The 27,524-nt window shown below is 34.9% G+C and overlaps 14 gene segments (V, D, J or C); all 14 read right to left on the reverse strand.

Moving 5' to 3' along the window:
* Positions 1–430, reverse strand: LOC131475722 (Ig heavy chain V region XIG14-like; the record flags this gene model as incomplete). The annotated part of the segment is given in 2 exon segments: positions 1–293; positions 385–430. Coding segments are annotated over 2 exon segments (339 nt in total), but the record flags the coding sequence as incomplete, so codon positions are not given.
* A 2,082-nt stretch (positions 431–2,512) lies between these two features.
* LOC131475707 (Ig heavy chain V region XIG14-like) lies at positions 2,513–2,945 on the reverse strand (the record flags this gene model as incomplete). The annotated part of the segment is given in 2 exon segments: positions 2,513–2,808; positions 2,900–2,945. Coding segments are annotated over 2 exon segments (342 nt in total), but the record flags the coding sequence as incomplete, so codon positions are not given.
* A 907-nt stretch (positions 2,946–3,852) lies between these two features.
* Positions 3,853–4,285, reverse strand: LOC131475828 (Ig heavy chain V region 5A-like; the record flags this gene model as incomplete). The annotated part of the segment is given in 2 exon segments: positions 3,853–4,148; positions 4,240–4,285. Coding segments are annotated over 2 exon segments (342 nt in total), but the record flags the coding sequence as incomplete, so codon positions are not given.
* A 102-nt stretch (positions 4,286–4,387) lies between these two features.
* Positions 4,388–5,871, reverse strand: LOC131475271 (immunoglobulin heavy variable 2-5-like). The segment is given in 3 exon segments: positions 4,388–4,402; positions 5,460–5,734; positions 5,826–5,871. Coding segments are annotated over 3 exon segments (336 nt in total).
* A 1,168-nt stretch (positions 5,872–7,039) lies between these two features.
* On the reverse strand, positions 7,040–7,469 carry LOC131475982 (Ig heavy chain V region XIG14-like; the record flags this gene model as incomplete). The annotated part of the segment is given in 2 exon segments: positions 7,040–7,332; positions 7,424–7,469. Coding segments are annotated over 2 exon segments (339 nt in total), but the record flags the coding sequence as incomplete, so codon positions are not given.
* Positions 7,470–8,637: 1,168 nt separating this feature from the next.
* On the reverse strand, positions 8,638–9,067 carry LOC131476013 (Ig heavy chain V region XIG14-like; the record flags this gene model as incomplete). The annotated part of the segment is given in 2 exon segments: positions 8,638–8,930; positions 9,022–9,067. Coding segments are annotated over 2 exon segments (339 nt in total), but the record flags the coding sequence as incomplete, so codon positions are not given.
* A 1,139-nt stretch (positions 9,068–10,206) lies between these two features.
* Positions 10,207–10,737, reverse strand: LOC131475273 (Ig heavy chain V region 5A-like). The segment is given in 3 exon segments: positions 10,207–10,229; positions 10,286–10,600; positions 10,692–10,737. Coding segments are annotated over 3 exon segments (384 nt in total).
* Positions 10,738–11,973: 1,236 nt separating this feature from the next.
* On the reverse strand, positions 11,974–12,400 carry LOC131475943 (Ig heavy chain V region XIG14-like; the record flags this gene model as incomplete). The annotated part of the segment is given in 2 exon segments: positions 11,974–12,263; positions 12,355–12,400. Coding segments are annotated over 2 exon segments (336 nt in total), but the record flags the coding sequence as incomplete, so codon positions are not given.
* A 1,092-nt stretch (positions 12,401–13,492) lies between these two features.
* On the reverse strand, positions 13,493–13,925 carry LOC131475677 (Ig heavy chain V region XIG14-like; the record flags this gene model as incomplete). The annotated part of the segment is given in 2 exon segments: positions 13,493–13,788; positions 13,880–13,925. Coding segments are annotated over 2 exon segments (342 nt in total), but the record flags the coding sequence as incomplete, so codon positions are not given.
* A 904-nt stretch (positions 13,926–14,829) lies between these two features.
* Positions 14,830–15,265, reverse strand: LOC131475704 (immunoglobulin heavy variable 4-38-2-like; the record flags this gene model as incomplete). The annotated part of the segment is given in 2 exon segments: positions 14,830–15,128; positions 15,220–15,265. Coding segments are annotated over 2 exon segments (345 nt in total), but the record flags the coding sequence as incomplete, so codon positions are not given.
* A 1,231-nt stretch (positions 15,266–16,496) lies between these two features.
* LOC131475672 (Ig heavy chain V region XIG14-like) lies at positions 16,497–16,929 on the reverse strand (the record flags this gene model as incomplete). The annotated part of the segment is given in 2 exon segments: positions 16,497–16,792; positions 16,884–16,929. Coding segments are annotated over 2 exon segments (342 nt in total), but the record flags the coding sequence as incomplete, so codon positions are not given.
* Positions 16,930–21,671: 4,742 nt separating this feature from the next.
* Positions 21,672–22,101, reverse strand: LOC131475700 (Ig heavy chain V region XIG14-like; the record flags this gene model as incomplete). The annotated part of the segment is given in 2 exon segments: positions 21,672–21,964; positions 22,056–22,101. Coding segments are annotated over 2 exon segments (339 nt in total), but the record flags the coding sequence as incomplete, so codon positions are not given.
* Positions 22,102–23,420: 1,319 nt separating this feature from the next.
* Positions 23,421–23,853, reverse strand: LOC131475669 (Ig heavy chain V region XIG14-like; the record flags this gene model as incomplete). The annotated part of the segment is given in 2 exon segments: positions 23,421–23,716; positions 23,808–23,853. Coding segments are annotated over 2 exon segments (342 nt in total), but the record flags the coding sequence as incomplete, so codon positions are not given.
* A 2,764-nt stretch (positions 23,854–26,617) lies between these two features.
* Positions 26,618–27,132, reverse strand: LOC131475274 (Ig heavy chain V region MC101-like). The segment is given in 2 exon segments: positions 26,618–26,964; positions 27,053–27,132. Coding segments are annotated over 2 exon segments (390 nt in total).
* Between the last annotated feature and the right edge of the window lie 392 nt (positions 27,133–27,524).

Below are 27,524 nucleotides of genomic sequence, written 5' to 3' on the forward strand. Positions count from 1 at the left end.
TGTGGCACAGTAATACACTGCAGTGTCTTCAGGCTGCATATTCTGTCCATTCAGAGTCACTGTTTTGCTGGAAGTGTCTAAGTCAATACTGAATTTGTTCTTCAGTGAATCTTTGTAGTATGAGTCTCCAGTGTATTTCTCTCCAATCCACTCCAGTCCTTTCCCTGCAGGCTGCCTGATCCAAGCTGTCCAATAGCTACTAAGATCATAAGAGACCTGACAGGTGATGGTCAGACGTTGACCTGGCTGCACAGTCATAGAGGCTGGCTGTGTCAATGTTTCACACTTCACACCTGTTCAAAGAATAAAATGTTGAGTTATAAATGATCAAGTTTTCCTGTAAAAGAAACATTTGTTGACTCTGACAAATCTAGAGAGACTCACAGGATCCAGCTGCCAACAGCAGCAGCAGCAGAGCTACAGGAAACATGGTTTATGATGAATCTAACGTGCTGTGAGCTCCACTGTCAGTCTGATGTTGACTTTTTATAGGAAGATCACTGAGTTTGCATAGAGTCAAATATGTGAAGCATCAGTGTTGGTGTAACTGGAGCCAATAAAAGAGTGTGTTCAGAGTTATTATAGGAACAGAGTGAAAATCACCTCTGCTTCAACTTATTCAAACACATTTACTCTGTGTTTAAAGTGAAAAAAAAAACTGTAAGCTTTGCTTTTGCTGTAAATGATATAGCGCTAAATATAACAGACCGAAAATATTTACAGTATATTTTCAAACAATGTGTAATTTTCAGTATTTAAAAACTATGACAAGAATCATTGCTCTAATTGTTATTATATGAATTATTTAACTTACATCTTCATATTTAAGCTTCCCTGATTGATTTTCTTTTACTGTCAAGACATTTTATAAGTGAACTCAGTATATCACTATTGCATTATGTCACTGTCAAATGAATTCTTCTGCTAATAAATCTGTATCTTTCTGTATTTCAGTTCTTAATTAAAGTGAACAAAAATTGCACTAAAACATGAAGCTGGTTTGCCCAAGAGATTATTTTTTTATAGATTAAAATTGTGCTGTTTTAGATATTGCTTTTGTTACCTTTTGTGATTATAACCTAATATCTACAGTAAGTGATACAATTTGTTTTTATTATTTTAAGATACAATGTGGGTTATTTGTGGATGTATTTGTTACCTTACTTTTATTTCAGTCAGTCAGTCATCATCTACCGCTTTATCCTCTGCCAGAGGGTCGCGGTACTTTTATGTCAAACATGTTATTTATTTATTTCCATCCTAATATAAGACTTTGTTCGCATGATTTAGTTCTTCTGAGATATCACCTTTGGTGTGTTATCATTTAGACAGTAATTCACTGGAGAGGAAAATAACAATAATAATACATGTTGTGTCAAAACCTGGTTCACTGAGCAAAGAGCCAAAATCCCACCAACTAACGGATCCCTGACACTCCAAACCTGCAGGGGGCAACCACATCAGTGGTGGAGCCCCAGGTAACAGGAAGGAAGTACCTGAGGAATACAGCAAGCATGGTGTGAAATGTTTGGAGTTGGTTCAGTCACCTTGCTTTCTCCTGGAGACACCTCACAGCCATAGCTCCTGATCAACAATTGAAGACACCACTGGTATAGTAGTGTTGAACATTAAGTTTGGAGGCTACGCTTCCCAAATGCCTTTGATTGTGTGTTTGTGGATGCAATGTTTTATTTAAATTGAGTAATTTGGAAACTTATTTATTTGGTTTATGATGATAGAGGTGATTTGAAGTACTTTGTTACTTGTACTTTAATCATAACCTTTGGTGTAGCTTTGTTACTTTAATGATTAACCTTTTTGGAGTGATTTAAGTTAATTAATCTGAATAAGTCTTCATTTATCAAGTACAATTAACATTATTATTATCATGTATTTTTTATATTAAGAAGTATGAACTGAAATGATATGCTATTAATGGCTTTGTTTTTTCACTGTTTATCCTAGGGTATTAAGCTATTCTGTTACGTCCTGTTCATCCCATTCTGCCCTAAAATAAAAAACTGAAGATTGAACAGAATTGAGTTGTCCATCGTCGTCCTTCAACAGTTGATCAGCCGTTTTTCAAGTTTGGGCAGAGCTGTGGCCAACAAATACACACTAAAACAACACATAACTTGACAATACAAAAGAGAAACAACAATTTCTAAAGGTTTTTGGAAAAGATATCTCAACCATTATATTATGTTATATCATATTATTTTAAAATTGTTATACATAACAAAAAATATATACAATGACATTGTAGTGACTGTAAGTTTTGTGTGTTTCAACTGACATAAACAAATATTATTATTTTACATGAGCAACAATTTATTCACTTTTTTCTTTTTTTTGTTTATAAAATATATATTTTTGAAATCTAAAAACACTAACAGTAAACTGGTGTGAAATCATCAGTGGTCTGAAGGCTCCTCCTCTGGTGGATTCATGTTACAAGTGTTCAGGCACTGAGGGGTTTTTGTTCATGTCTACTGATGGTTTGTATCATTGTGTCTCTGGCACAGTAATACACTGCAGTGTCTTCAGGCTGCATATTCTGTCCATTCAGAGTCACTGTTTTGCTGGAAGTGTCTAAGTCAATGCTGAATTTGTTCTTCAGTGAATCTTTGTAGTATGAGCCTCCAGTGTTTTTCTCTCCAATCCACTCCAGTCCTTTCCCTGCAGGCTGCCTGATCCAATGTGTCCAATAGCTACTAAGAGAATAAGAGACCTGACAGGTGATGGTCAGACGTTGACCTGGCTGCACAGTCACAGAGGCTGGCTGTGTCAATGTTTCACACTTCACACCTGTTAAAAAAATAAAATGTTGAGTTATAAATGATCAAGTTTTCCTGTAAAAGAAACATTTGTTGACTCTGACACATCTAGAGAGACTCACAGGATCCAGCTGCCAACAGCAGCAGCAGCAGAGCTACAGGAAACATGGTTTATGATGAATCTAACGTGCTGTGAGCTCCACTGTCAGTCTGATGTTGACTTTTTATAGGAAGATCACTGAGTTTGCATAGAGTCAAATATGTGAAGCATCAGTTCTAATTGTTATTTTATGAATTGTGGAACTTAAATATTCAATATTTAAGTGATTTTCCTTTACTGTCAACACATCTTATCAGTGAACTTAGTATATCACTATAGCATTATATTACTGTTGCATTAATTAGTCTGTTAATATATCTGTATTTTTCTGTGTTTACATTTTTTATTTCAAGTGAACAAATCATGCACTAAAACATGAAGCTGGTTTTGCCCAAGAGACCTTTATTATAGATTGTTATAGATCGTGATTATAACCTAATATCCAAGCAATAAAATGTGTTTTTATACTTTTAGAATACAATGTGGGTTATTTGTTAAAGTATTTGTTACCTTACATTTATTTCAAACATTTATTTGTTTGATCCTAATAAAACACTTTGTTCACATGATTCAGTTCTTCTGAGATATCACCTTTGGTGTGACATCATTTACACAGTAATTCACTGCTGAGGCAAATAAGAATAAAAATACAAAAGAGAAACAATTTCTAAATGTTTCACGAAAAGATACCTCAACCATTATATTATGTTACAGAATACTATTTTAAAATCTTTATACATTTCAACAATTATAGACAATGACATTGTAGTGACTGTAAGGTTGGTGTGTTTAAACTGATTTAATTCATTATTATATTAAATTAAGAACAATTTGTGAACTTTCAAGGCAGAAACAGGGAACTGGTGTGAAATCATCAGTGGTCTGAAGGCTCCTCCTCTGGTGGATTCATGTTACAAGTGTTCAGGCACTGAGGGGTTTTTGTTCATGTCTACTGATGGTTTGTATCATTGTGTCTCTGGCACAGTAATACACTGCAGTGTCTTCAGGCTGCATATTCTGTCCATTCAGAGTCACTGTGTTGCTGGAAGTGTCTCCATCAATACTGAATTTGTTCTTCAGTGAATCTTTGTAGTATGTGGTGTATCCATGTCGTCCCACTCCAATCCACTCCAGTCCTTTCCCTGCAGGCTGCCTGATCCAAGCTGTGTAATAGCTACTTACAGAATAAGAGACCTGGCAGGTGATGGTCAGACGTTGACCTGGCTGCACAGTCACAGAGGCTGGCTGTGTCAATGTGTCACACTTCACACCTGTTAAAAGAATAAAATGTTGAGTTATAAATGATCAAGTTTTCCTGTAAAAGAAACATTTGTTGACTCTGACAAATCTAGAGAGACTCACAGGATCCAGCTGCCAACAGCAGCAGCAGCAGAGCTACAGGAAACATGGTTTATGATGAATCTAACGTGCTGTGAGCTCCACTGTCAGTCTGATGTTGACTTTTTATAGGAAGATCACTGAGTTTGCATAGAGTCAAATATGTGAAGCATCAGAGTTGGTGTAACTTGAGCCAATAAAAGAGTGTGTTCAGAGTTATTATAGGAACAGAGTGAAAATCACCTCTGCTTCAACTTATTCAAACACATTTACTCTGTGTTTAAAGTGATAAAATAACAGTTTTGCTTTTGTTGTAAATTATATAATGATAAAGAAAAAAATGAACATATTTATATTTTCAAACAAAGTGTAATTTTCAGTATTTGAAAACTCTAATAAGAATTATTGCTCTAATTGTTATTATATGAATTATGGAACTTAAATCTTCATATTTAAGTTTCCCTGAGTGACTTTCTTGTACTGTCAAGACATTTTCTCAGTGAACTCAGTATATCACTATTGCATTATGTCACTGTAAAATTAATTCTTCTGCTAATATATCTGTAACTTTCTGTATTTCAGTTCTCATTTAAAGTGAAAAAAACTTGCACCAAAACACAATTTATATATTAAAATTGTGCTATTTCAGATATTGCTTTTGTTACCTTTTGTGATTATAACCTAATATCTACAGTAAGTGATACCATTTGTTTTCATTATTTTAAGATACAATGTGGTTTGTTAGTGTATGTATTTGTTACCTTACTTTTTTTTCAAACATGTTATTTATTTATTTTCATCCTAATATAAGACTTTGTTCACATGATTCAGTTCTTCTGAGATATCACCTTTGGTGTGTTATCATTTAGACAGTAATTCACTGGAGAGGAAAATAACAATATTAATACAAAAGAGAAACAACAATTTCTAAATGTTTTTGGAAAAGATACCTCAACCATTATATTATGTTATATCATATTATTTTAAAATCGTTTTACATTACAACAAATATATACAATGACATTGTAGTGACTGTAAGTTTGGTGTCTTTAAACTGACATAAAGAAATATTATTATTTTACATGAGGAACAATTTGTGAACTTTTAAGGCAGTTACAGTAAACTGGTGTGAAATCATCAGTGGTCTGAAGGCTCCTCCTCTGGTGGATTCATGTTACAAGTGTTCAGGCACTGAGGGGTTTTTGTTCATGTCTACTGATGGTTTGTATCATTGTGTGTCTGGCACAGTAATACACTGCAGTGTCTTCAGGCTGCATATTCTGTCCATTCAGAGTCACTGTGTTGCTGGAAGAGTCTTCATCAGTACTGAATTTGTTCTTCAGTGAATCTTTATAAGTTTTGTCCGTTGCAATCCACTCCAGTCCTTTCCCTGCAGGCTGCCTGATCCAAGCTGTGGAATAGCTACCAACAGAATAAGAGACCTGACAGGTGATGGTCAGACGTTGACCTGGCTGCACAGTCACAGAGGCTGGCTGTGTCAATGTTTCACACTTCACACCTGTTAAAAGAATAAAATGTTGAGTTATAAATGATCAAGTTTTCCTGTAAAAGAAACATTTGTTGACTCTGACAAATCTAGAGAGACTCACAGGATCCAGCTGCCAACAGCAGCAGCAGCAGAGCTACAGGAAACATGGTTTATGATGAATCTAACGTGCTGTGAGCTCCACTGTCAGTCTGATGTTGACTTTTTATAGGAAGATCACTGAGTTTGCATAGAGTCAAATATGTGAAGCATCAGTGTTGGTGTAACTGGAGCCAATAAAAGAGTGTGTTCAGAGTTATTATAGGAACAGAGTGAAAATCACCTCTGCTTCAACGAATTCAAACACATTTACTCTGTTTTTAAAGTGATAAAATAACAGTTTTGCTTTTGTTGTAAATTATATAATGATAAATAAAACACTGAACATATTTATATTTTCAAACAAAGTGTAATTTTCAGTATTTGAAAACTCTGACAAGAATCATTGCTCTAATTGTTATTATATGAATTATGGAACTTAAATCTTCATATTTAAGTTTTCCTGAGTGATTTTCTTTTACTGTCAAGACATTTTCTCAGTGAACTCAGTATATCACTATTGCATTATGTCACTGTAAAATGAATTCTTCTGCTAATATATCTGTAACTTTCTGTATTTCAGTTCTTATTTAAAGTGAACAAAACTTGCACCAAAACACAATTTATATATTAAAATTGTGCTATTTCAGATATTGCTTTTGTTACCTCTTGTGATTATAACCTAATATCTACAGTAAGTGATACAATTTGTTTTCATTATTTTAAGATACAATGTGGGTTGTTAGTGTATGTATTTGTTACCTTACTTTTATTTCAAACATGTTATTTATTTATTTCCATCCTAATATAAGACTTTGTTCACATGATTCAGTTCTTCTGAGATATCACCTTTGGTGTGTTATCATTTAGACAGTAATTCACTGGAGAGGAAAATAACAATAATAATACAAAAGAGAAACAACAATTTCTAAATGTTTTTGGAAAATATACCTTAACCATTATATTATGTTATATCATATTATTTTAAAATCGTTTTACATTACAAAAAATATATACAATGAAATTGTAGTGACTGTAAGTTTGGTGTGTTTAAACTGACATAAAGAAATATTATTATTTTACATGAGGAACAATTTGTGAACTTTTAATGCAGAAACAGTAAACTGGTGTGAAATCATCAGTGGTCTGAAGGCTCCTCCTCTGGTGGATTCATGTTACAAGTGTTCAGGCACTGAGGGGTTTTTGTTCATGTCTACTGATGGTTTGTATCATTGTGTATCTGGCACAGTAATACACTGCAGTGTCTTCAGGCTGTATATTCTGTCCATTCAGAGTCACTGTTTTGCTGGAAGTGTTTTCATCAATACTGAATTTGTTCTTCAATGAATCTTTGTAGTATGTGCTGGATCCAGCTCTCATTCCAATCCACTCCAGTCCTTTCCCTGCAGGCTGCCTGATCAAAGCTGTGTAATAGCTACTAAGAGAATAAGAGACCTGACAGGTGATGGTCAGACGTTGACCTGGCTGCACAGTCACAGAGGCTGGCTGTGTCAATGTTTCACACTTCACACCTGTTAAAAGAATAAAATGTTGAGTTATAAATGATCAAGTTTTCCTGTAATGGAAACGTTTGTTGACTCTGACAAATCTAGAGGGACTCACAGGATCCAGCTGCCAACAGCAGCAGCAGCAGAGCTACAGGAAACATGGTTTATGATGAATCTAACGTGCTGTGAGCTCCACTGTCAGTCTGATGTTGACTTTTTATAGGAAGATCACTGAGTTTGCATAGAGTCAAATATGTGAAGCATCAGTGTTGGTGTAACTGGAGCCAATAAAAGAGTGTGTTCAGAGTTATTATAGGAACAGAGTGAAAATCACCTCTGCTTCAACGAATTCAAACACATTTACTCTGTTTTTAAAGTGATAAAATAACAGTTTTGCTTTTGTTGTAAATTATATAATGATAAATAAAACACTGAACATATTTATATTTTCAAACAAAGTGTAATTTTCAGTATTTGAAAACTCTGACAAGAATCATTGCTCTAATTGTTATTATATGAATTATGGAACTTAAATCTTCATATTTAAGTTTTCCTGAGTGATTTTCTTTTACTGTCAAGACATTTTCTCAGTGAACTCAGTATATCACTATTGCATTATGTCACTGTAAAATGAATTCTTCTGCTAATATATCTGTAACTTTCTGTATTTCAGTTCTTATTTAAAGTGAACAAAACTTGCACCAAAACACAATTTATATATTAAAATTGTGCTATTTCAGATATTGCTTTTGTTACCTCTTGTGATTATAACCTAATATCTACAGTAAGTGATTCAATTTGTTTTCATTATTTTAAGATACAATGTGGGTTGTTAGTGTATGTATTTGTTACCTTACTTTTATTTCAAACATGTTATTTATTTATTTCCATCCTAATATAAGACTTTGTTCACATGATTCAGTTCTTCTGAGATATCACCTTTGGTGTGTTATCATTTAGACAGTAATTCACTGGAGAGGAAAATAACAATAATAATACAAAAGAGAAACAACAATTTCTAAATGTTTTTGGAAAATATACCTTAACCATTATATTATGTTATATCATATTATTTTAAAATCGTTTTACATTACAAAAAATATATACAATGAAATTGTAGTGACTGTAAGTTTGGTGTGTTTAAACTGACATAAAGAAATATTATTATTTTACATGAGGAACAATTTGTGAACTTTTAATGCAGAAACAGTAAACTGGTGTGAAATCATCAGTGGTCTGAAGGCTCCTCCTCTGGTGGATTCATGTTACAAGTGTTCAGGCACTGAGGGGTTTTTGTTCATGTCTACTGATGGTTTGTATCATTGTGTATCTGGCACAGTAATACACTGCAGTGTCTTCAGGCTGTATATTCTGTCCATTCAGAGTCACTGTTTTGCTGGAAGTGTTTTCATCAATACTGAATTTGTTCTTCAATGAATCTTTGTAGTATGTGCTGGATCCAGCTCTCATTCCAATCCACTCCAGTCCTTTCCCTGCAGGCTGCCTGATCAAAGCTGTGTAATAGCTACTAAGAGAATAAGAGACCTGACAGGTGATGGTCAGACGTTGACCTGGCTGCACAGTCACAGAGGCTGGCTGTGTCAATGTTTCACACTTCACACCTGTTAAAAGAATAAAATGTTGAGTTATAAATGATCAAGTTTTCCTGTAATGGAAACGTTTGTTGACTCTGACAAATCTAGAGAGACTCACAGGATCCAGCTGCCAACAGCAGCAGCAGCAGAGCTACAGGAAACATGGTTTATGATGAATCTAACGTGCTGTGAGCTCCACTGTCAGTCTGATGTTGACTTTTTATAGGAAGATCACTGAGTTTGCATAGAGTCAAATATGTGAAGCATCAGTGTTGGTGTAACTGGAGCCAATAAAAGAGTGTGTTCAGAGTTATTATAGGAACAGAGTGAAAATCACCTCTGCTTCAACTTATTCAAACACATTTACACTGTGTTTAAAGTGATAAAATAACTGTCAGTTTAGCTTTTGTTGTAAATGATATAGCGCTAAATATAACAGACCAAAAATATTTATATTTTCAAACAATGTGTAATTTTCAGTATTTGAAAACTATGACAAGAATCATTGCTCTAATTGTTATTATATGAATTATTGAATCTTACATCTTCATATTTAAGTTTCCCTGAGTGATTTTGATTTACTGTCAAGACATTTTATAAGTGAACTCAGTATATCACTATAGCATTATGTCACTGTAAAATTAATTCTTCTGCTAATATATCTGTATTTTTCTGTATTTCAGTTCTTACTTAAAGTGAACAAAAATTGCACCAAAACATTAAGCTGGTTTACCCAAGAGATTTTTTTTTATAGATTAAAATTGTGCTGTTTCAGATATTGCTTTTGTTACCTTTTGTGATTACAACCTAATATCTACAGTAAGTGATACAATTTGTTTTTATTATTTTAAGATACAATGTGGGTTATTTTTAGATTTATTTGTTACCTTACTTTTATTTCAAACATGTTATTTATTTATTTTCATCCTAATATAAGACCTTGTTTGCATGATTCAGTTCTTCTGAGATATCACCTTTGATGTGTTATCATTTAGACAGTAATTCACTGGAGTGGAAAATAACAATAATAATACAGAAGAGAAACAACAATTTCTAAACGTTTTTGGAAAAGATTCCTCAACCATTATATTATGTTATATCATATTATTTTAAAATTTTTATACATAACACAAAATATATACAATGACATTCTAGTGACTGTAAGTTTGGTGTGTTTAAACTGACATAAACAAATATTATTATTTTACATGAGGAACAATTTATTCACTTTTTTATTTTTTTTGTTTATAAAATATATATTTTTGAAATCTAACAACACTAACAGTAAACTGGTGTGAAATCATCAGTGGTCTGAAGGCTCCTCCTCTGGTGGATTCATGTTACAAGTGTTCAGGCACTGAGGTGTTTTTGTTCATGTCTACTGATGGCTTGTATCATTGTGTCTCTGGCACAGTAATACACTGCAGTGTCTTCAGGCTGCATATTCTGTCCATTCAGAGTCACTGTTTTGCTGGAAGTGTCTAAGTCAATACTGAATTTGTTCTTCAGTGAATCTTTGTAGTATGAGGCTCCAGTGTATTTCTCTCCAATCCACTCCAGTCCTTTCCCTGCAGGCTGCCTGATCCAAGCTGTGTAATAGCTACTAAGATCATAAGAGACCTGACAGGTGATGGTCAGACGTTGACCTGGCTGCACAGTCACAGAGGCTGGCTGTGTCAATGTTTGACACTTCACACCTGTTAAAAGAATAAAATGTTGAGTTATAAATGATCAAGTTTTCCTGTAAAAGAAACATTTGTTGACTCTGACAAATCTAGAGAGACTCACAGGATCCAGCTGCCAACAGCAGCAGCAGCAGAGCTACAGGAAACATGGTTTATGATGAATCTAACGTGCTGTGAGCTCCACTGTCAGTCTGATGTTGACTTTTTATAGGAAGATCACTGAGTTTGCATAGAGTCAAATATGTGAAGCATCAGTGTTGGTGTAACTGGAGCCAATAAAAGAGTGTGTTCAGAGTTATTATAGGAACAGAGTGAAAATCACCTCTGCTTCAACTTATTCAAACACATTTACTCTGTGTTTAAAGTGATAAAATAACCGTTTTGCTTTTGTTGTAAATTATATGATTAATAAAACACTGAACATATTTATATTTTCAACCAAAGTGTAATTTTCAGTATTTGAAAACTATGACAAGAATCATTGCTCTAATTGCTATTATATGAATTATTGAACTTACATCTTCATATTTAAATTTTCCTGAGTGATTTTCTTTTACTGTCAAGACATTTTATAAGTGAACTCAGTATATCACTGTTGCATTATGTCACTGTAAAATGAATTCTTCTGCTAATAAATCTGTATTTTTCTGTATTTCATTTCTTACTTAAAGTGAACAAAAATTGCACTAAAACATTAAGCTGGTTTGCCCAAGAGATTATTTTTTTATAGATTAAAATTGTGCTGTTTTTAAGATATTGCTTTTGTTACCTTTTGTGATTATAACCTAATATCTACAGTAAGTGATACAATTTGTTTTTATTATTTTAAGATACAATGTGGGTTATTTGTGGATGTATTTGTTACCTTACTTTTATTTCAAACATGTTATTTATTTATTTTCATCCTAATATAAGACTTTGTTCGCATGATTCAGTTCTTCTGAGATATCACCTTTGGTGTGTTATCATTTAGACAGTAATTCACTGGAGAGGAAAATAACAATAATAATACAAAAGAGAAACAACAATTTCTAAAGGTTTTTGGAAAATATACCTCAACAAATATATTATGTTATACCATATTATTTTAAAATTGTTATACATTACAAAAAATATATACAATGACATTGTAGTGACTGTAAGTTTGGTGTGTTTAAACTGACATAAACAAATATTATTATTTTACATGAGGAACAATTTATCGACTTTTTTCTTTTTTTTGTTTATAAAATATATATTTTTTAAATCTAAAAACACTAACAGTAAACTGGTGTGAAATCATCAGTGGTCTGAAGGCTCCTCCTCTGGTGGATTCATGTTACAAGTGTTCAGGCACTGAGGGGTTTTTGTTCATGTCTACTGATGGTTTGTATCATTGTGTCTCTGGCACAGTAATACACTGCAGTGTCTTCAGGCTGCATATTCTGTCCATTCAGAGTCACTGTGTTGCTGGAAGTGTCTCCATCAATACTGAATTTGTTCTTCAGTGAATCTTTGTAGTATGTGTCATCGGTGTCTGTCATTCCAATCCACTCCAGTCCTTTCCCTGCAGGCTGCCTGATCCAACCTGTGTAATAGCTACTAAGATCATAAGAGACCTGACAGGTGATGGTCAGACGTTGACCTGGCTGCACAGTCACAGAGGCTGGCTGTGTCAATGTGTAACACTTCACACCTGTTAAAAGAATAAAATGTTGAGTTATAAATGATCAAGTTTTCCTGTAAAAGAAACATTTGTTGACTCTGACAAATCTAGAGAGACTCACAGGATCCAGCTGCCAACAGCAGCAGCAGCAGAGCTACAGGAAACATGGTTTATGATGAATCTAACGTGCTGTGAGCTCCACTGTCAGTCTGATGTTGACTTTTTATAGGAAGATCACTGAGTTTGCATAGAGTCAAATATGTGAAGCATCAGTGTTGGTGTAACTGGAGCCAATAAAAGAGTGTGTTCAGAGTTATTATAGGAACAGAGTGAAAATCACCTCTGCTTCAACTTATTCAAACACATTTACACTGTGTTTAAAGTGATAAAATAACAGTCAGTTTTGTTTTTATTGTAAATAATATAGTGCTAAATATAACACACTGACAATATTTGAATCGTCAACTACTCAGTATTCCAGTTTCCAATGTATCAATAAACTTTTGAAATCCACTCTGTCTCGTGTTTTACATCAGTCTGCCGTTAAATTCAAACCTTAGCTCTTCGAGTAAGTGCTGCTGCACACATTTTCACTGGAAGTCATGAAAAATGTTTTTAAATGTTAGTAAAAATTATATTTTTATTTATATTATATTTTGATTGACACATATTGGAAAAAGTTACAATTCAGTTAGTGAAAGTATAAAGGAGCTTGTGAGTTAAATCATTTTTTGTTAATGTAGGGCCAATTTGGTTGGAGGTTTCAAAGTCCATAGTGATGATGATGATGATGATAATTTTGTTTTTGCATTTAATAATAGGAATTTTATGTTTCTTTGAGGAGTTTGTGAGAGTGATGTCTCAAATTTAGTTTGAAAGTTTAACAGTAAACCAACTACTAATGGTAATTCTATTGACATTTCACTGTTAAAAGAAGTCATTGATTGTGTCATTTACTAACTGTATGTACTGTATGAGATATCACGGATTTCTTTTCCCTGATACAATGAAAAACGGCTTAAGTGGTTCCAATTTATAAAAAGTGAAGAACATATTATATCAAATTAGAACTGTGTGTTTGTTTCCCTAATTTTCAAAGATACTTGAAAAAGTAAAACAAATTTACTTTTAAGGCAGAAACAGTAAACTGCTGTGAAATCATCAGTGGTCTGAAGGCTCCTCCTCTGGTGGATTCATGTTACAAGTGTTCAGGCACTGAGGGGTTTTTGTTCATGTCTACTGATGGTTTGTATCATTGTGTCTCTGGCACAGTAATACACTGCAGTGTCTTCAGGCTGCATATTCTGTCCATTCAGAGTCACTGTTTTGCTGGAAGTGTCTAAGTCAATACTGAATTTGTTCTTCAGTGACTCTTTGTAGTATGAGCCTCCAGTGTATTTCTCTCCAATCCACTCCAGTCCTTTCCCTGCAGGCTGCCTGATCCAAGCTGTCCAATAGCTACTAAGAGAATAAGAGACCTGACAGGTGATGGTCAGACGTTGACCTGGCTGCACAGTCACAGAGGCTGGCTGTGTCAATGTTTCACACTTCACACCTGTTAAAAGAATAAAATGTTGAGTTATAAATGATCAAGATTTCCTGTAAAAGAAACATTTGTTGACTCTGACAAATCTAGAGAGACTCACAGGATCCAGCTGCCAACAGCAGCAGCAGCAGAGCTACAGGAAACATGGTTTATGATGAATCTAACGTGCTGTGAGCTCCACTGTCAGTCTGATGTTGACTTTTTATAGGAAGATCACTGAGTTTGCATAGAGTCAAATATGTGAAGCATCAGTTCTAATTGCTATTTTATGAATTGTGGAACTTAAATATTCAATATTTAAGTGATTTTCCTTTACTGTCAACACATCTTATCAGTGAACTTAGTATATCACTATAGCATTATATTACTGTTGCATTAATTAGTCTGTTAATATATCTGTATTTTTCTGTGTTTACATTTTTTATTTCAAGTGAACAAATCATGCACTAAAACATGAAGCTGGTTTTGCCCAAGAGACCTTTATTATAGATTGTTATAGATCGTGATTATAACCTAATATCCAAGCAATAAAATGTGTTTTTATACTTTTAGAATACAATGTGGGTTATTTGTTAAAGTATTTGTTACCTTACATTTATTTCAAACATTTATTTGTTTGATCCTAATAAAACACTTTGTTCACATGATTCAGTTCTTCTGAGATATCACCTTTGGTGTGACATCATTTACACGGTAATTCACTGCTGAGGCAAATAAGAATAAAAATACAAAAGAGAAACAATTTCTAAATGTTTCACGAAAAGATACCTCAACCATTATATTATGTTACAGAATACTATTTTAAAATCTTTATACATTTCAACAATTATAGACAATGACATTGTAGTGACTGTAAGGTTGGTGTGTTTAAACTGATTTAATTCATTATTATATTAAATTAAGAACAATTTGTGAACTTTTAAGGCAGAAACAGGGAACTGGTGTGAAATCATCAGTGGTCTGAAGGCTCCTCCTCTGGTGGATTCATGTTACAAGTGTTCAGGCACTGAGGGGTTTTTGTTCATGTCTACTGATGGTTTGTATCATTGTGTCTCTGGCACAGTAATACACTGCAGTGTCTTCAGGCTGCATATTCTGTCCATTCAGAGTCACCCTGTTACTGGAAGTGTCTACATCAATACTGAATTTGTTCTTCAGTGAATCTTTGTAGTATGTGGTGGATCCACGTCGTCCCATTCCAATCCACTCCAGTCCTTTCCCTGCAGGCTGCCTGATCCAACCTGTGTAATAGCTACTAACAGAATAAGAGACCTGACAGGTGATGGTCAGACGTTGACCTGGCTGCACAGTCACAGAGGCTGGCTGTGTCAATGTTTCACACTTCACACCTGTTAAAAGAATAAAATGTTGAGTTATAAATGATCAAGTTTTCCTGTAAAAGAAACATTTGTTGACTCTGACAAATCTAGAGAGACTCACAGGATCCAGCTGCCAACAGCAGCAGCAGCAGAGCTACAGGAAACATGGTTTATGATGAATCTAACGTGCTGTGAGCTCCACTGTCAGTCTGATGTTGACTTTTTATAGGAAGATCACTGAGTTTGCATAGAGTCAAATATGTGAAGCATCAGTGTTGGTGTAACTGGAGCCAATAAAAGAGTGTGTTCAGAGTTATTATAGGAACAGAGTGAAAATCACCTCTGCTTCAACTTATTCAAACACATTTACTCTGTGTTTAAAGTGATAAAATAACAGTTTTGCTTTTGCTGTAAATGATATAGCGCTAAATATAACAGACCAAAAATATTTATATTTTCAAACAATGTGTAATTTTCAGTATTGAAAACTATGACAAGAATCATTGCTCTAATTGTTATTATATGAATTATTGAACTTACATCTTCATATTTAAGTTTTCCTGAGTGATTTTCATTTACTGTCAAGACATTTTATAAGTGAACTCAGTATATCACTATTACATTATGTCACTGTCAAATGAATTATTCTGCTAATATATCTGTAACTTTCTGTATTTGAGTTCTTACTGAAAGTGAACAAAAATTGCACCAAAACATTAAGCTGGTTTACCCAAGAGATTTTTTTTTATAGATTAAAATTGTGCTGTTTCAGATATTGCTTTTGTTACCTTTTGTGATTATAACCTAATATCTACAGTAAGTGATACAATTTGTTTTTATTATTTTAAGATACAATGTGGGTTGTTAGTGTATGTATTTGTTACCTTACTTTTATTTCAAACATGTTATTTATTTATTTTCATCCTAATATAAGACCTTGTTTGCATGATTCAGTTCTTCTGAGATATCACCTTTGATGTGTTATCATTTAGACAGTAATTCACTGGAGAGGAAAATAACAATAATAATACAGAAGAGAAACAACAATTTCTAAACGTTTTTGGAAAAGATTCCTCAACCATTATATTATGTTATATCATATTATTTTAAAATCGTTATACATAACACAAAATATATACAATGACATTGTAGTGACTGTAAGTTTGGTGTGTTTAAACTGACATAAACAAATATTATTATTTTACATGAGGAACAATTTATTCACTTTTTTCTTTTTTTTGTTTATAAAATATATATTTTTGAAAGCTAACAACACTAACAGTAAACTGGTGTGAAATCATCAGTGGTCTGAAGGCTCCTCCTCTGGTGGATTCATGTTACAAGTGTTCAGGCACTGAGGGGTTTTTGTTCATGTCTACTGATGGTTTGTATCATTGTGTCTCTGGCACAGTAATACACTGCAGTGTCTTCAGGCTGCATATTCTGTCCATTCAGAGTCACTGTTTTGCTGGAAGTGTCTAAGTCAATACTGAATTTGTTCTTCAGTGAATCTTTGAAGCGTGAGTCTCCAGTGTATTTCATTCCAATCCACTCCAGTCCTTTCCCTGCAGGCTGCCTGATCCAAGCTGTCCAATAGCTACTAACAGAATAAGAGACCTGACAGGTGATGGTCAGACGTTGACCTGGCTGCACAGTCACAGAGGCTGGCTGTGTCAATGTTTCACACTTCACACCTGTTAAAAGAATAAAATGTTGAGTTATAAATGATCAAGTTTTCCTGTAAAAGAAACATTTGTTGACTCTGACAAATCTAGAGAGACTCACAGGATCCAGCTGCCAACAGCAGCAGCAGCAGAGCTACAGGAAACATGGTTTATGATGAATCTAACGTGCTGTGAGCTCCACTGTCAGTCTGATGTTGACTTTTTATAGGAAGATCACTGAGTTTGCATAGAGTCAAATATGTGAAGCATCAGTGTTGGTGTAACTGGAGCCGATAAAAGAGTGTGTTCAGAGTTATTATAGGAACAGAGTGAAAATCACCTCTGCTTCAACTTATTCAAACACATTTACACTGTGTTTAAAGTGATAAAATAACAGTCAGTTTAGCTTTTGTTGTAAATGATATAGCGCTAAATATAACAGACCGAAAATATTTATATTTACAAACAATGTGTAATTTTCAGTATTTGAAAACTGAAAGAATCATTGCTCTAATTGTTATTATATGAATTATTGAACTTACATCTTCATATTTAAGTTTCCCTGAGTGATTTTCTTTTACTGTCAAGACATTTTATAAGTGAACTCAGTATATCACTGTTGCATTATGTCACTGTAAAATGAATTATTCTGCTAATAAATCTGTATTTTTCTGTATTTCAGTTCTTAAAGTGAACAAAAATTGCATCAAAACATTAAGCTGGTTTGCCCAAGAGATTATTTTTTTATAGACTAAAATTGTGCTGTTTTTAAGATATTGCTTTTGTTACCTTTTGTGAGTATAACCTAATATCTACAGTAAGTGATAAAATTTGTTTTTATTATTTTAAGATACAATGTGGGTTATTTGTGGATGTATTTGTTACCTTACTTTTATTTCAAACATGTTATTTATTTATTTTCATCCTAATATAATACTTTGTTCGCATGATTAAGTTCTTCTGAGATATCACCTTTGGTGTGTTATCATTTAGACAGTAATTCACTGGAGAGGAAAATAATAATAATACAAAAGATAAACAACAATTTCTAAAGGTTTTTGGAAAATATACCTCAACAATTATATTATGTTATATCATTGTTGGGATTAGGGGCGTGATTGGTTATGAATTTAGAATATTAATAATTGATTAATTATGGAATAATTAATTTCTTATAAAAGTTGAGTCAAACTCAAATCGGGGCACCACTCCTCTCAAACAGAGGAGAACAATCAGTTCTGAATGAACCATTAATTCATAACCTCCAAAAACAGTCTCATAAATTAAGCCGACTACCAATTTGGATTATGATTAATAATTAACTTAATAATTGATAAATCACAATACTACATCAATAGTTAGGTGAATTGAAGGATTGGAGTTCTACAGGAAAGAGGTTGGCAATATACACACTTGTGCAATATTAATCAGACCAGACTGTATATTTTATAAAACATTTATTAAAAAGACATCAAAGATATAAACAAGAATATTTACTAAATGTAACTATATACAGTGTATGTGTGTGAAAGAGAGAGAAAGAGGGAGTCTGTGTGTGTGCAGGTCAAATGGTCAAGTCAGATAGAGGTAGACTACAATACAAGATGGCGGTTGACAAAGAAACTACAAGATGGCGGAATCAAAGATGGCTTCTTGACAGCGTGGCTGCTGTGTTTCTTGGTTAACTACTTTTGTAAAGTGAGATGTCAGGTTAGATGAGAGGTTAGAAGCATGCCCATCTAGAGCTGAGAGCTAAGAAGCATGGACATCACTAACATCATATTAACCTAAATCTAGACATTACAACAACACTTTATGTGAGCAAGTAAGCTCAGTACATCTATGCTTAGCCAAGTAGTGTAATGCTATGCTAGGCCCAGTTACGTTACCAAGTCCTTAAAAGGTGCCAAAGTGTCCTTTTGAGGTGCTGTCTGTTGGTCCAGGAACAGTAGATGGTTGACTGTGTTTCTGGTGTCTGTGGCTCAGGTTCCTCCTCACAAAGTTAGCTAGTTGGAGCTAACCTGGCTCTGGATCCTTGGTTGATCCTTAGGCAGGCTCTGGTGTCGCTGCTTCTGATGGGAGGATAGCAGGCTGCTGTGAGCGGGCCTGCTCGAAGATCAGCAGAGAGGGTCTCTTGCTGCTGGAAGCTTGTTAAACTCTGTGCTGAAGGGTCTTCAGTCGAAGAGCTGACGTCTGTGTCCTTCCTGCACCCAGAAGGGCAGGGGAGAGCAGAGGAGCCTGTGTCCTTCGGTGAGATGGAGAAGAGAAGAGCGAAGAAGAGAAAGAAGGAGGGGAAACCTGGCTTTTGTATTGCCTGTTTCATGGGGGTCACATGTCCCAAAGTGACCACTGAGGTGGGTTTCCCACTGATGTGTGGAAGATAAGGGATCTTTATTGACTGAGTTTTATGACACTCTTTGTCTCTGAGCAAAGGGGCCATGTGTTCTCCATCCAAGATGCATGTGACTCCATCTTAAGGAGCTGATCCCCAACATGAACAAGAATATTCACTAAATGTAACTATATACAGTGTATGTGATTAATATTGCACAAGTGTGTATATTGCCAACCTCTTCCCTGTAGAACTCCAATCCTTCAATTCACCTAACTATTGATGTAGTATTGTGATTTATCAATTATTAAGTTAATTATTAATCATAATCCAAATTGGTAGTCGGCTTAATTTATGAGACTGTTTTTGGAGGTTATGAATTATTGGTTCATTCAGAACCGATTGTTCTCCTCTGTTTGAGAGGAGTGGTGCCCCGATTTGAGTTTGACTCAACTTTTTATAAGAAATTAATTATTCCATAATTAATCAATTATTAATATTCTAAATTCATAACCAATCACGCCCCTAATCCCAACAATCATATTATTTTTAAATTGTTATACGTTACAAAAAATATATACAATGACATTGTAATGACTGTAAGTTTGGTGTGTTTAAACTGACAAACAAATATTATTTTACATGAGGAACAATTTATTCACTTTTTTGTTTTTTTTTGTTTATAAAATATATATTTTTGAAATCTAAAAACACTAACAGTAAAATGGTATGAAATCATCAGTGGTCTGAAGGCTCCTCCTCTGGTGGATTCATGTTCACTGAGTTTGCATAGAGTCAAATATGTGAAGCATCAGTGTTGGTGTAACTGGAGCCAATAAAAGAGTGTGTTCAGAGTTATTATAGGAACAGAGTGAAAATCACCTCTGCTTTGACAAGACGGAACAGCGAGGACTCAGACGCAGAGGCCTTTTATTGTCTTTATTGGCACTCTTAACAGAACACAAGGCAGATCCTCTTACTGAGGGAAAACAAAGCGTGGCTATAAAAAACTATAACCAATGGGGAGCACAACGCTCTTCAAAAGAAACGTTGCGTAACTATAAACGCGGAAACAAAAAATCACTCGGAAGAGGAAACAAAACTCAGACTATGGTTATCATAAAAAACTTAAACAGAAAACTCTCCAAACGGAGGAAAAACAAGGCTCTAAGCACTTCAAAACGAAAACAAACTCAAAGGACAATCCTACTGATTGGCGATCTATAACTAACTGAGAACGAGGTCAAACACAAAACGCAATCTAAATGATTGGTTCTACTCAGTCTAACTAATACAACGCAAGTCACAATCCTAGTGATTGGAGTTTCCTAAAAAGCTGTGAAAATGAAACAGAAAATCTCTCCCAAGGAGGAAAACAAAAGAGGCTATAAATCTTAACTAAGGTATTAACTTTACAGGCTATGCTAAGAAAACTTACAAAGGAAAAGCGTCGCTCACAAAGAGGATCAAAACTTGTGGCATCTGTGGCTGTGACAAGGAGCTCGGGTGATCAGGCATGGGCTAAAACACACTGGCACTGACACAGGGGAACAGAGAGTTTTTAAAGTCCACATGGCTTAATTGTCAGCAGGTGTGTGTAATCAGGCCGGCAGGCCGGCAGAGGAGGGGGCGGGGCAAACTGCCGGAGTGACATGCTTCAACTTATTCAAACACATTTACTCTGTGTTTAAAGTGATAAAATAACAGTTTTGCTTTTTTTGTAAATTATATAATGATAAATAAAACACTGAACATATTTATATATTCAAACAAAGTGTAATTTTCAGTATTTGAAAACTCTGACAAGAATCATTGCTCTAATTGCTATTATATGAATTATGGAACTTAAATCTTCATATTTAAGTTTTCCTGAGTGATTTTCTTTTACTGTCAAGACATTTTCTCAGTGAACTCAGTATATCACTATAGCATTATGTCACTGTCAAATGAATTATTCTGCTAATATATCTGTAACTTTCTGTATTTCAGTTCTTATTTAAAGTGAAAAAAACTTGCACTAAAACACAATTTATATATTAAAATTGTGCTATTTCAGATATTGCTATATACAATGTGGGTTGTTAGTGTATGTATTTGTTACCTTACTTTATTTCAAACATGTTATTTATTTATTTTCATCCTAATATAAGACTTTGTTCACATGATTCAGTTCTTCTGAGATATCACCTTTGGTGTGTTATCATTTAGACAGTAATTCACTGGAGAGGAAAATAACAATATTAATACAAAAGAGAAACAACAATTTCTAAATGTTTTTGGAAAAGATACCTCAACCATTATATTATGTTATATCATATTATTCTAAAATCGTTTTACATTACAAAAAATATATACAATGACATTGTAGTGACTGTAAGTTTGGTGTGTTTAAACTGACATAAACAAATATTATTATTTTACATGAGGAACAATTTGTGAACTTTTAATGCAGAAACAGTAAACTGGTGTGAAATCATCAGTGGTCTGAAGGCTCCTCCTCTGGTGGATTCATGTTACAAGTGTTCAGGCACTGAGGGGTTTTTGTTCATGTCTACTGATGGTTTGTATCATTGTGTCTCTGGCACAGTAATACACTGCAGTGTCTTCAGGCTGCATATTCTGTCCATTCAGAGTCACTGTTTTGCTGGAAGTATTTTCATCAATACTGAATTTGTTCTTCAGTGAATCTTTGTAGAATGTGTTGGATCCTCGTCTCATTCCAATCCACTCCAGTCCTTTCCCTGCAGGCTGCCTGATCCAAGCTGTGTAATAGCTACTAAGAGAATAAGAGACCTGACAGGTGATGGTCAGACGTTGACCTGGCTGCACAGTCACAGAGGCTGGCTGTGTCAATGTTTCACACTTCACACCTGTTAAAAGAATAAAATGTTGAGTTATAAATGATCAAGTTTTCCTGTAAAAGAAACATTTGTTGACTCTGACAAATCTAGAGAGACTCACAGGATCCAGCTGCCAACAGCAGCAGCAGCAGAGCTACAGGAAACATGGTTTATGATGAATCTAACGTGCTGTGAGCTCCACTGTCAGTCTGATGTTGACTTTTTATAGGAAGATCACTGAGTTTGCATAGAGTCAAATATGTGAAGCATCAGTGTTGGTGTAACTGGAGCCAATAAAAGAGTGTGTTCCGAGTTATTATAGGAACAGAGTGAAAATCACCTCTGCTTCAACTTATTCAAACATATTTACTCTGTGTTTAAACTGATACAATAACTGTCAGTTTTGCTTTTGTTGTAAATGATATAGCGCTAAATAAAACACTAAAAATATTAATATTTTCAAACAATGTGTAATTTTCAGTATTTGATAACTCTAACAAGGATCATTGCTCTAATTGTTATTATATGAATTATGGAACTTAAATCTTCAATATTTACATTTTCACTCAGGAAAATGTAACTATTTTTTCTTTTAATGTCAACACATTTTATTAGTGAACTTAGTATATCATTGGAGCAGTTTGTCACTGTAGGTTTAATCCTGTAAATATATCTTTATTTTTCTGTATTTCAATTTGTATCTAAAGTCAACAAAAATATAGACAAAGTTTAGTATTATCTGAATCAAAATACCACTCTATATAATAAACTGAATTTTGCTGAAGCTGGTGTGCCGAAAGGACAAATGGTGTCAGTCTCTAGAATCAATAACAAATTCTGTGGAGGAAACAAATACAGTTGCACCAATACTGAACGTTTTTTGTAGATTAAATATGTGCTGTTTCAGATTTTGCTTTTGTTACTTTTTTTGATTATAACCTAATATCTAACTGATAACATTTGTTTTTATACTTTTAGGATACAATGTGTGTTATTTTTTAATGTATGTGTTACCTTACTTTTATTTGAAACATTTAACTTATTTTTTTCGTCCTAATATAATACTTTGTTCACATGATTCAGTTCTTCTGAGATTTCACCTCTGATATGACATAATTTAGACAGTAACTCACTGCTGAGGAAAATAACAATAATAATACAAAAGAGAAACAACAATTGCTAAATGTTTCAGGAAAATATACCTCAGCCATTATAGTATGTTATATCATATTATTTTCAAATCTTTATACATTACAAAATTAATTAAAATATTACTGTAGTGACTATAAGTGTGGTGTGTTTAAACTGACATAAACAAATATTATTATTTTACATTAGGAACAATGTGTGAACTTTTAAGGCAGTTGCTGTAAACGGGTGTGAAATCATCAGTGGTCTGAAGGCTCCTCCTCTGGTGGATTCATGTTACAAGTGTTCAGGCACTGAGGGGTTTTTGTTCATGTCTACTGATGGTTTGTATCATTGTGTCTCTGGCACAGTAATACACTGCAGTGTCTTCAGGCTGCATATTCTGTCCATTCAGAGTCACTGTTTTGCTGGAAGTGTCTAAGTCAATACTGAATTTGTTCTTCAGTGAATCTTTATAGTGTGAGCCTCCAGTGTATTTAATTCCAATCCACTCCAGTCCTTTCCCTGCAGGCTGCCTGATCCAAGCTGTGTAATGGCTACTAAGAGAATAAGAGACCTGACAGGTGATGGTCAGACGTTGACCTGGCTGCACAGTCACAGAGGCTGGCTGTGTCAATGTTTCACACTTCACACCTGTTAAAAGAATAAAATGTTGAGTTATAAATGATTAAGTTTTCCTGTAAAAGAAACATTTGTTGACTCTGACAAATCTAGAGGGACTCACAGGATCCAGCTGCCAACAGCAGCAGCAGCAGAGCTACAGGAAACATGGTTTATGATGAATCTAACGTGCTGTGAGCTCCACTGTCAGTCTGATGTTGACTTTTTATAGGAAGATCACTGAGTTTGCATAGAGTCAAATATGTGAAGCATCAGTGTTGGTGTAACTGGAGCCAATAAAAGAGTGTGTTCAGAGTTATTATAGGAACAGAGTGAAATCACCGACCTGTCCAGGGTGTACCCCGCCTTTTGCCCTATTTCAGCTGGGATTGGTTTCCAGTGCCCCCCGTGACCCTCATGTGGAGGATAAAGTGGTAGAAAATGGATGGATTATTTATAATTATTGCTATATAACAATTACTCTATATTACCGTTACTTATTAAAATGTATGAAATGTATGGGTGTATACCCATACATACCCATATATGTACACAGTGATGAACACTAATTCAAAAACCAAACACCATTTTCTGCACTGGAGAGTGACACGACCTATATTGTCAGCATTTGGTATGAAGCCAAACTTACATTTTCAAATGTTAGTTAGCGTTACAGATTAACATTCAATATTAAAGCATAGTAATTATGATATACAGCTTTTTATGAACTCCATGCATGTGTTATGTTTCTATTTATTACATTTTTGCAGGGCCTTACCATTGCCTCCATTTATTTGTTTATTTCAAATGTATGTCATTTGTAATCCAACACTAACTGTGGGGTTACATTGTTATAACACACCATTATAAACATACTGTATTTTCCATTTATCCATTTATTTATTTATTTCAAATTTATGTCAGATGGTGAAGCAATTCTGGACAGATGATGAATAATATTTGTTGCCTCCACTTGGAGCAGAATTTAAGGCAACCCATTCCAGGCCTTTTCCTTCAGCTTGTCTGACCCAGCTGATATATGCAGCAGTATCAGATATTCCAGTGTAGGTACATGTCAGTTTGTGGGACTCTCCAGGCCGCTTTACCACTGGTTCAGATTCAGTCAGAGTCTGACTGTAGATACCTGAGGAAAAACATTGATTCAGCCTAAGCTCTAAAACGAACAGGAAAGCTGCCATCTTGGATTGAAAGTTAATTTTTTGCCGATTTTGGCCATTTCACACCAATGGTATGTGAACGAACTCGTCCTAGAGCTTTCATGGGATCACCTTTAAACTTGATAAGGTCACTGTGGACAAGTTGAGGATCTAAAGTTGCTAAAAACTTTTCAATAAGTATCACAGCGTACGAGAAAGGGGGCGTCAAAGTTGGTGAAAATTAAAACTTTCGCCACAGGCAACAAAACTCTTATAACTTTGCGATAGAAGGTCCCATCCCAACCAAATTTACTAGGGTTGATGATGGACCATGGCTGAAAAGTCTATGCAAAAACTGTACATTTTGAAAACAGCGCCTCCTGATGGTAACAGAAAATACAAAAAATACACAATTTTGGTAATAACTTTTACATGGTTCATCGTATCAAACTCAAAATTAGTGAAAACATTCAAAACACATGGTAGATGATGCGTGCTTAATATGATAACACATTTTTCAACGGTGTAGCCATGGCAACACTGCAAAGTCAGATATTTGTGACATAAAAACAAACTGCTACAACTTTGCGAATCCAAGTCCAATCTGAACCAAACTTGCTAGGATTGATGATAGTCCGGCCCTGAAGACGCCTATATGAAAATATTCACTTTCAAAAACAGCGCCCCCTGGTGACAGCAGACACTATGACGTCTGGTATTTGAACGAACTTGTCGTAGAGCTTTCATGGGATCACCTTTAAACTTGGTGAGGTCACTGTGGACAAGTTGAGGATCTAAAGGTGCTGAAAACTTTTTCATAAGTATCATGGCGTACAAGATAGGGGGCGCCAAAGTTGGCGTTCATTCATATTTTTCACAACAAAAGGGGAAACTCTTAAAACCCCTAAAACTTGTCCTCCTGAGGAGCACTTTTAATGTACATGCACAAAACTTGGTACACGCTTTCCTTAGGTCGGGACGGTCAAAAAAGTCAGCGTAGCCTATGCTCTAAAACGGACAGGGAAACCGCCATCTTGGATTGAAAGTACATTTTTTGCCGATTTTGGCCATTTCACACCAATGGTATTTGAACAAACTTGTACTACATCTTTCATGGGATCACCTTCAAACTTGGTGAGGTCACTGTGGACAAGTTGAGGATCCAAATGTATCAAAATCTTTTCAATAAGTATCATGGCGTACAAGAAAAAGGGCAGCAAAGTTGGTGAAAATTACGATTCTTCGCAACACACAACAAACTCCTATAACTTTGCGATGGAAGGTCAGATCTTAACCAAACTTGTGACGATCGATGATGGGCCCCTGCTGAAGATGCCTATGCAAAAACTGTAAATTCTGTAAACAGCGCCTCCTGGTGGTAAGAGAAAATACAACAAATTCACAATTTAGCTTATAACTTTTACAGAGTTCATCGTATCAAATTCAAAATCGGTGAAAAGATTCAAAACATAAGGTAGATGATGCGTGCTGAATATGATAACAAATTGTTCAACGGTGTTGCCATGGCAACACTGCAAAGGATTCACTCAAAACTCTTATAACTTTGCGATAGAAGGTCCCATCCCAACCAAATTTGCTAGGGTTCAAGATGAACTATGGCTGAAGAAGTCTATGCAAAAACTGTACATTTTGAAAACAGCGCCTTCTGGTGGTAACAGAAAATACAGAAAATACAGTATCAGCATGGAATCCATTGCTTGTATTAATTAACTGTGTTACCAAATACTGAATACTGTCTTAAATGTTTGTGGTTGAGTCAGAGTTTTTGTACAAGTCTGTTGGTATTTTGTGTCACTGTGAGATAACGGACACAGTAATAAACAGCTGTGTCCTCAGGCTCCAGATTCTGTCCTTGTATTGTTCTTGCCGAAGTGTCTCTGCTGAAGCTGAACTTGTTCTCTAGAGCACTATTTTTACGGATGGTACCTCTACCCCACTGATAAAAAATCCAGTCCATTGGTTTTCCTTCACGATGTCTTATCCAACCTGTCGCATAGCTGTCATCAGTCAGAGAATAACCAGAGACCTGACAGGTGAAGGTCAAAGACTGTCCACCCTGCACAACCACTGAGTTTGGCTGGATGAGGTCAATACACCTCACACCTGTGGAAACAGAAATCAACATTATGTCTATCATTCATCAGACTAGTCAGTTTCTACTGTGTTTGTTAGTTCACTGAAAGCTGCTCACAGGATCCAGCTGCCAGCAGCAGCATCACAGCTGCAGAGAACATGGTGGATGTTGATGAGGAACTGATGTGAACTCCTCTCTCTCTTCAGTGACACACTTGACTCCTCTAAGAGGGACCTTTATTGGAATACTGTTGAATATTCATATTCCTCATTTGCCTCGACTTGCTTTGCTTGCGGAAAATGCATATTTGCAAAACAGCACAAAGAAAAGCAGGAAGAAACTATGTTTTCTTGTTACATGAGCTCAATAATGACCTCATATATTCACCTTTTAGGCATGATGGAACAGCCCAGATTCTCTTTTCTTATGAATTTAATTCATTATTTGGTCCACATGGTATGTGTAGTGTTAGCACTTGCATTTGCACCACGGAGACTCCAAACCTGGAATATGTGCAAGTCAGTCAACCTTGGGAAAACCTTAGTTTTGAATATAATAAATAAAGTATTTAATAATAAAGTATTTATAA

The sequence above is a fragment of the Solea solea genome, chromosome 16 (assembly GCF_958295425.1).
Source record: "Solea solea chromosome 16, fSolSol10.1, whole genome shotgun sequence".
In the NCBI taxonomy this organism is placed as follows: Eukaryota; Metazoa; Chordata; class Actinopteri; order Pleuronectiformes; family Soleidae; genus Solea; species Solea solea.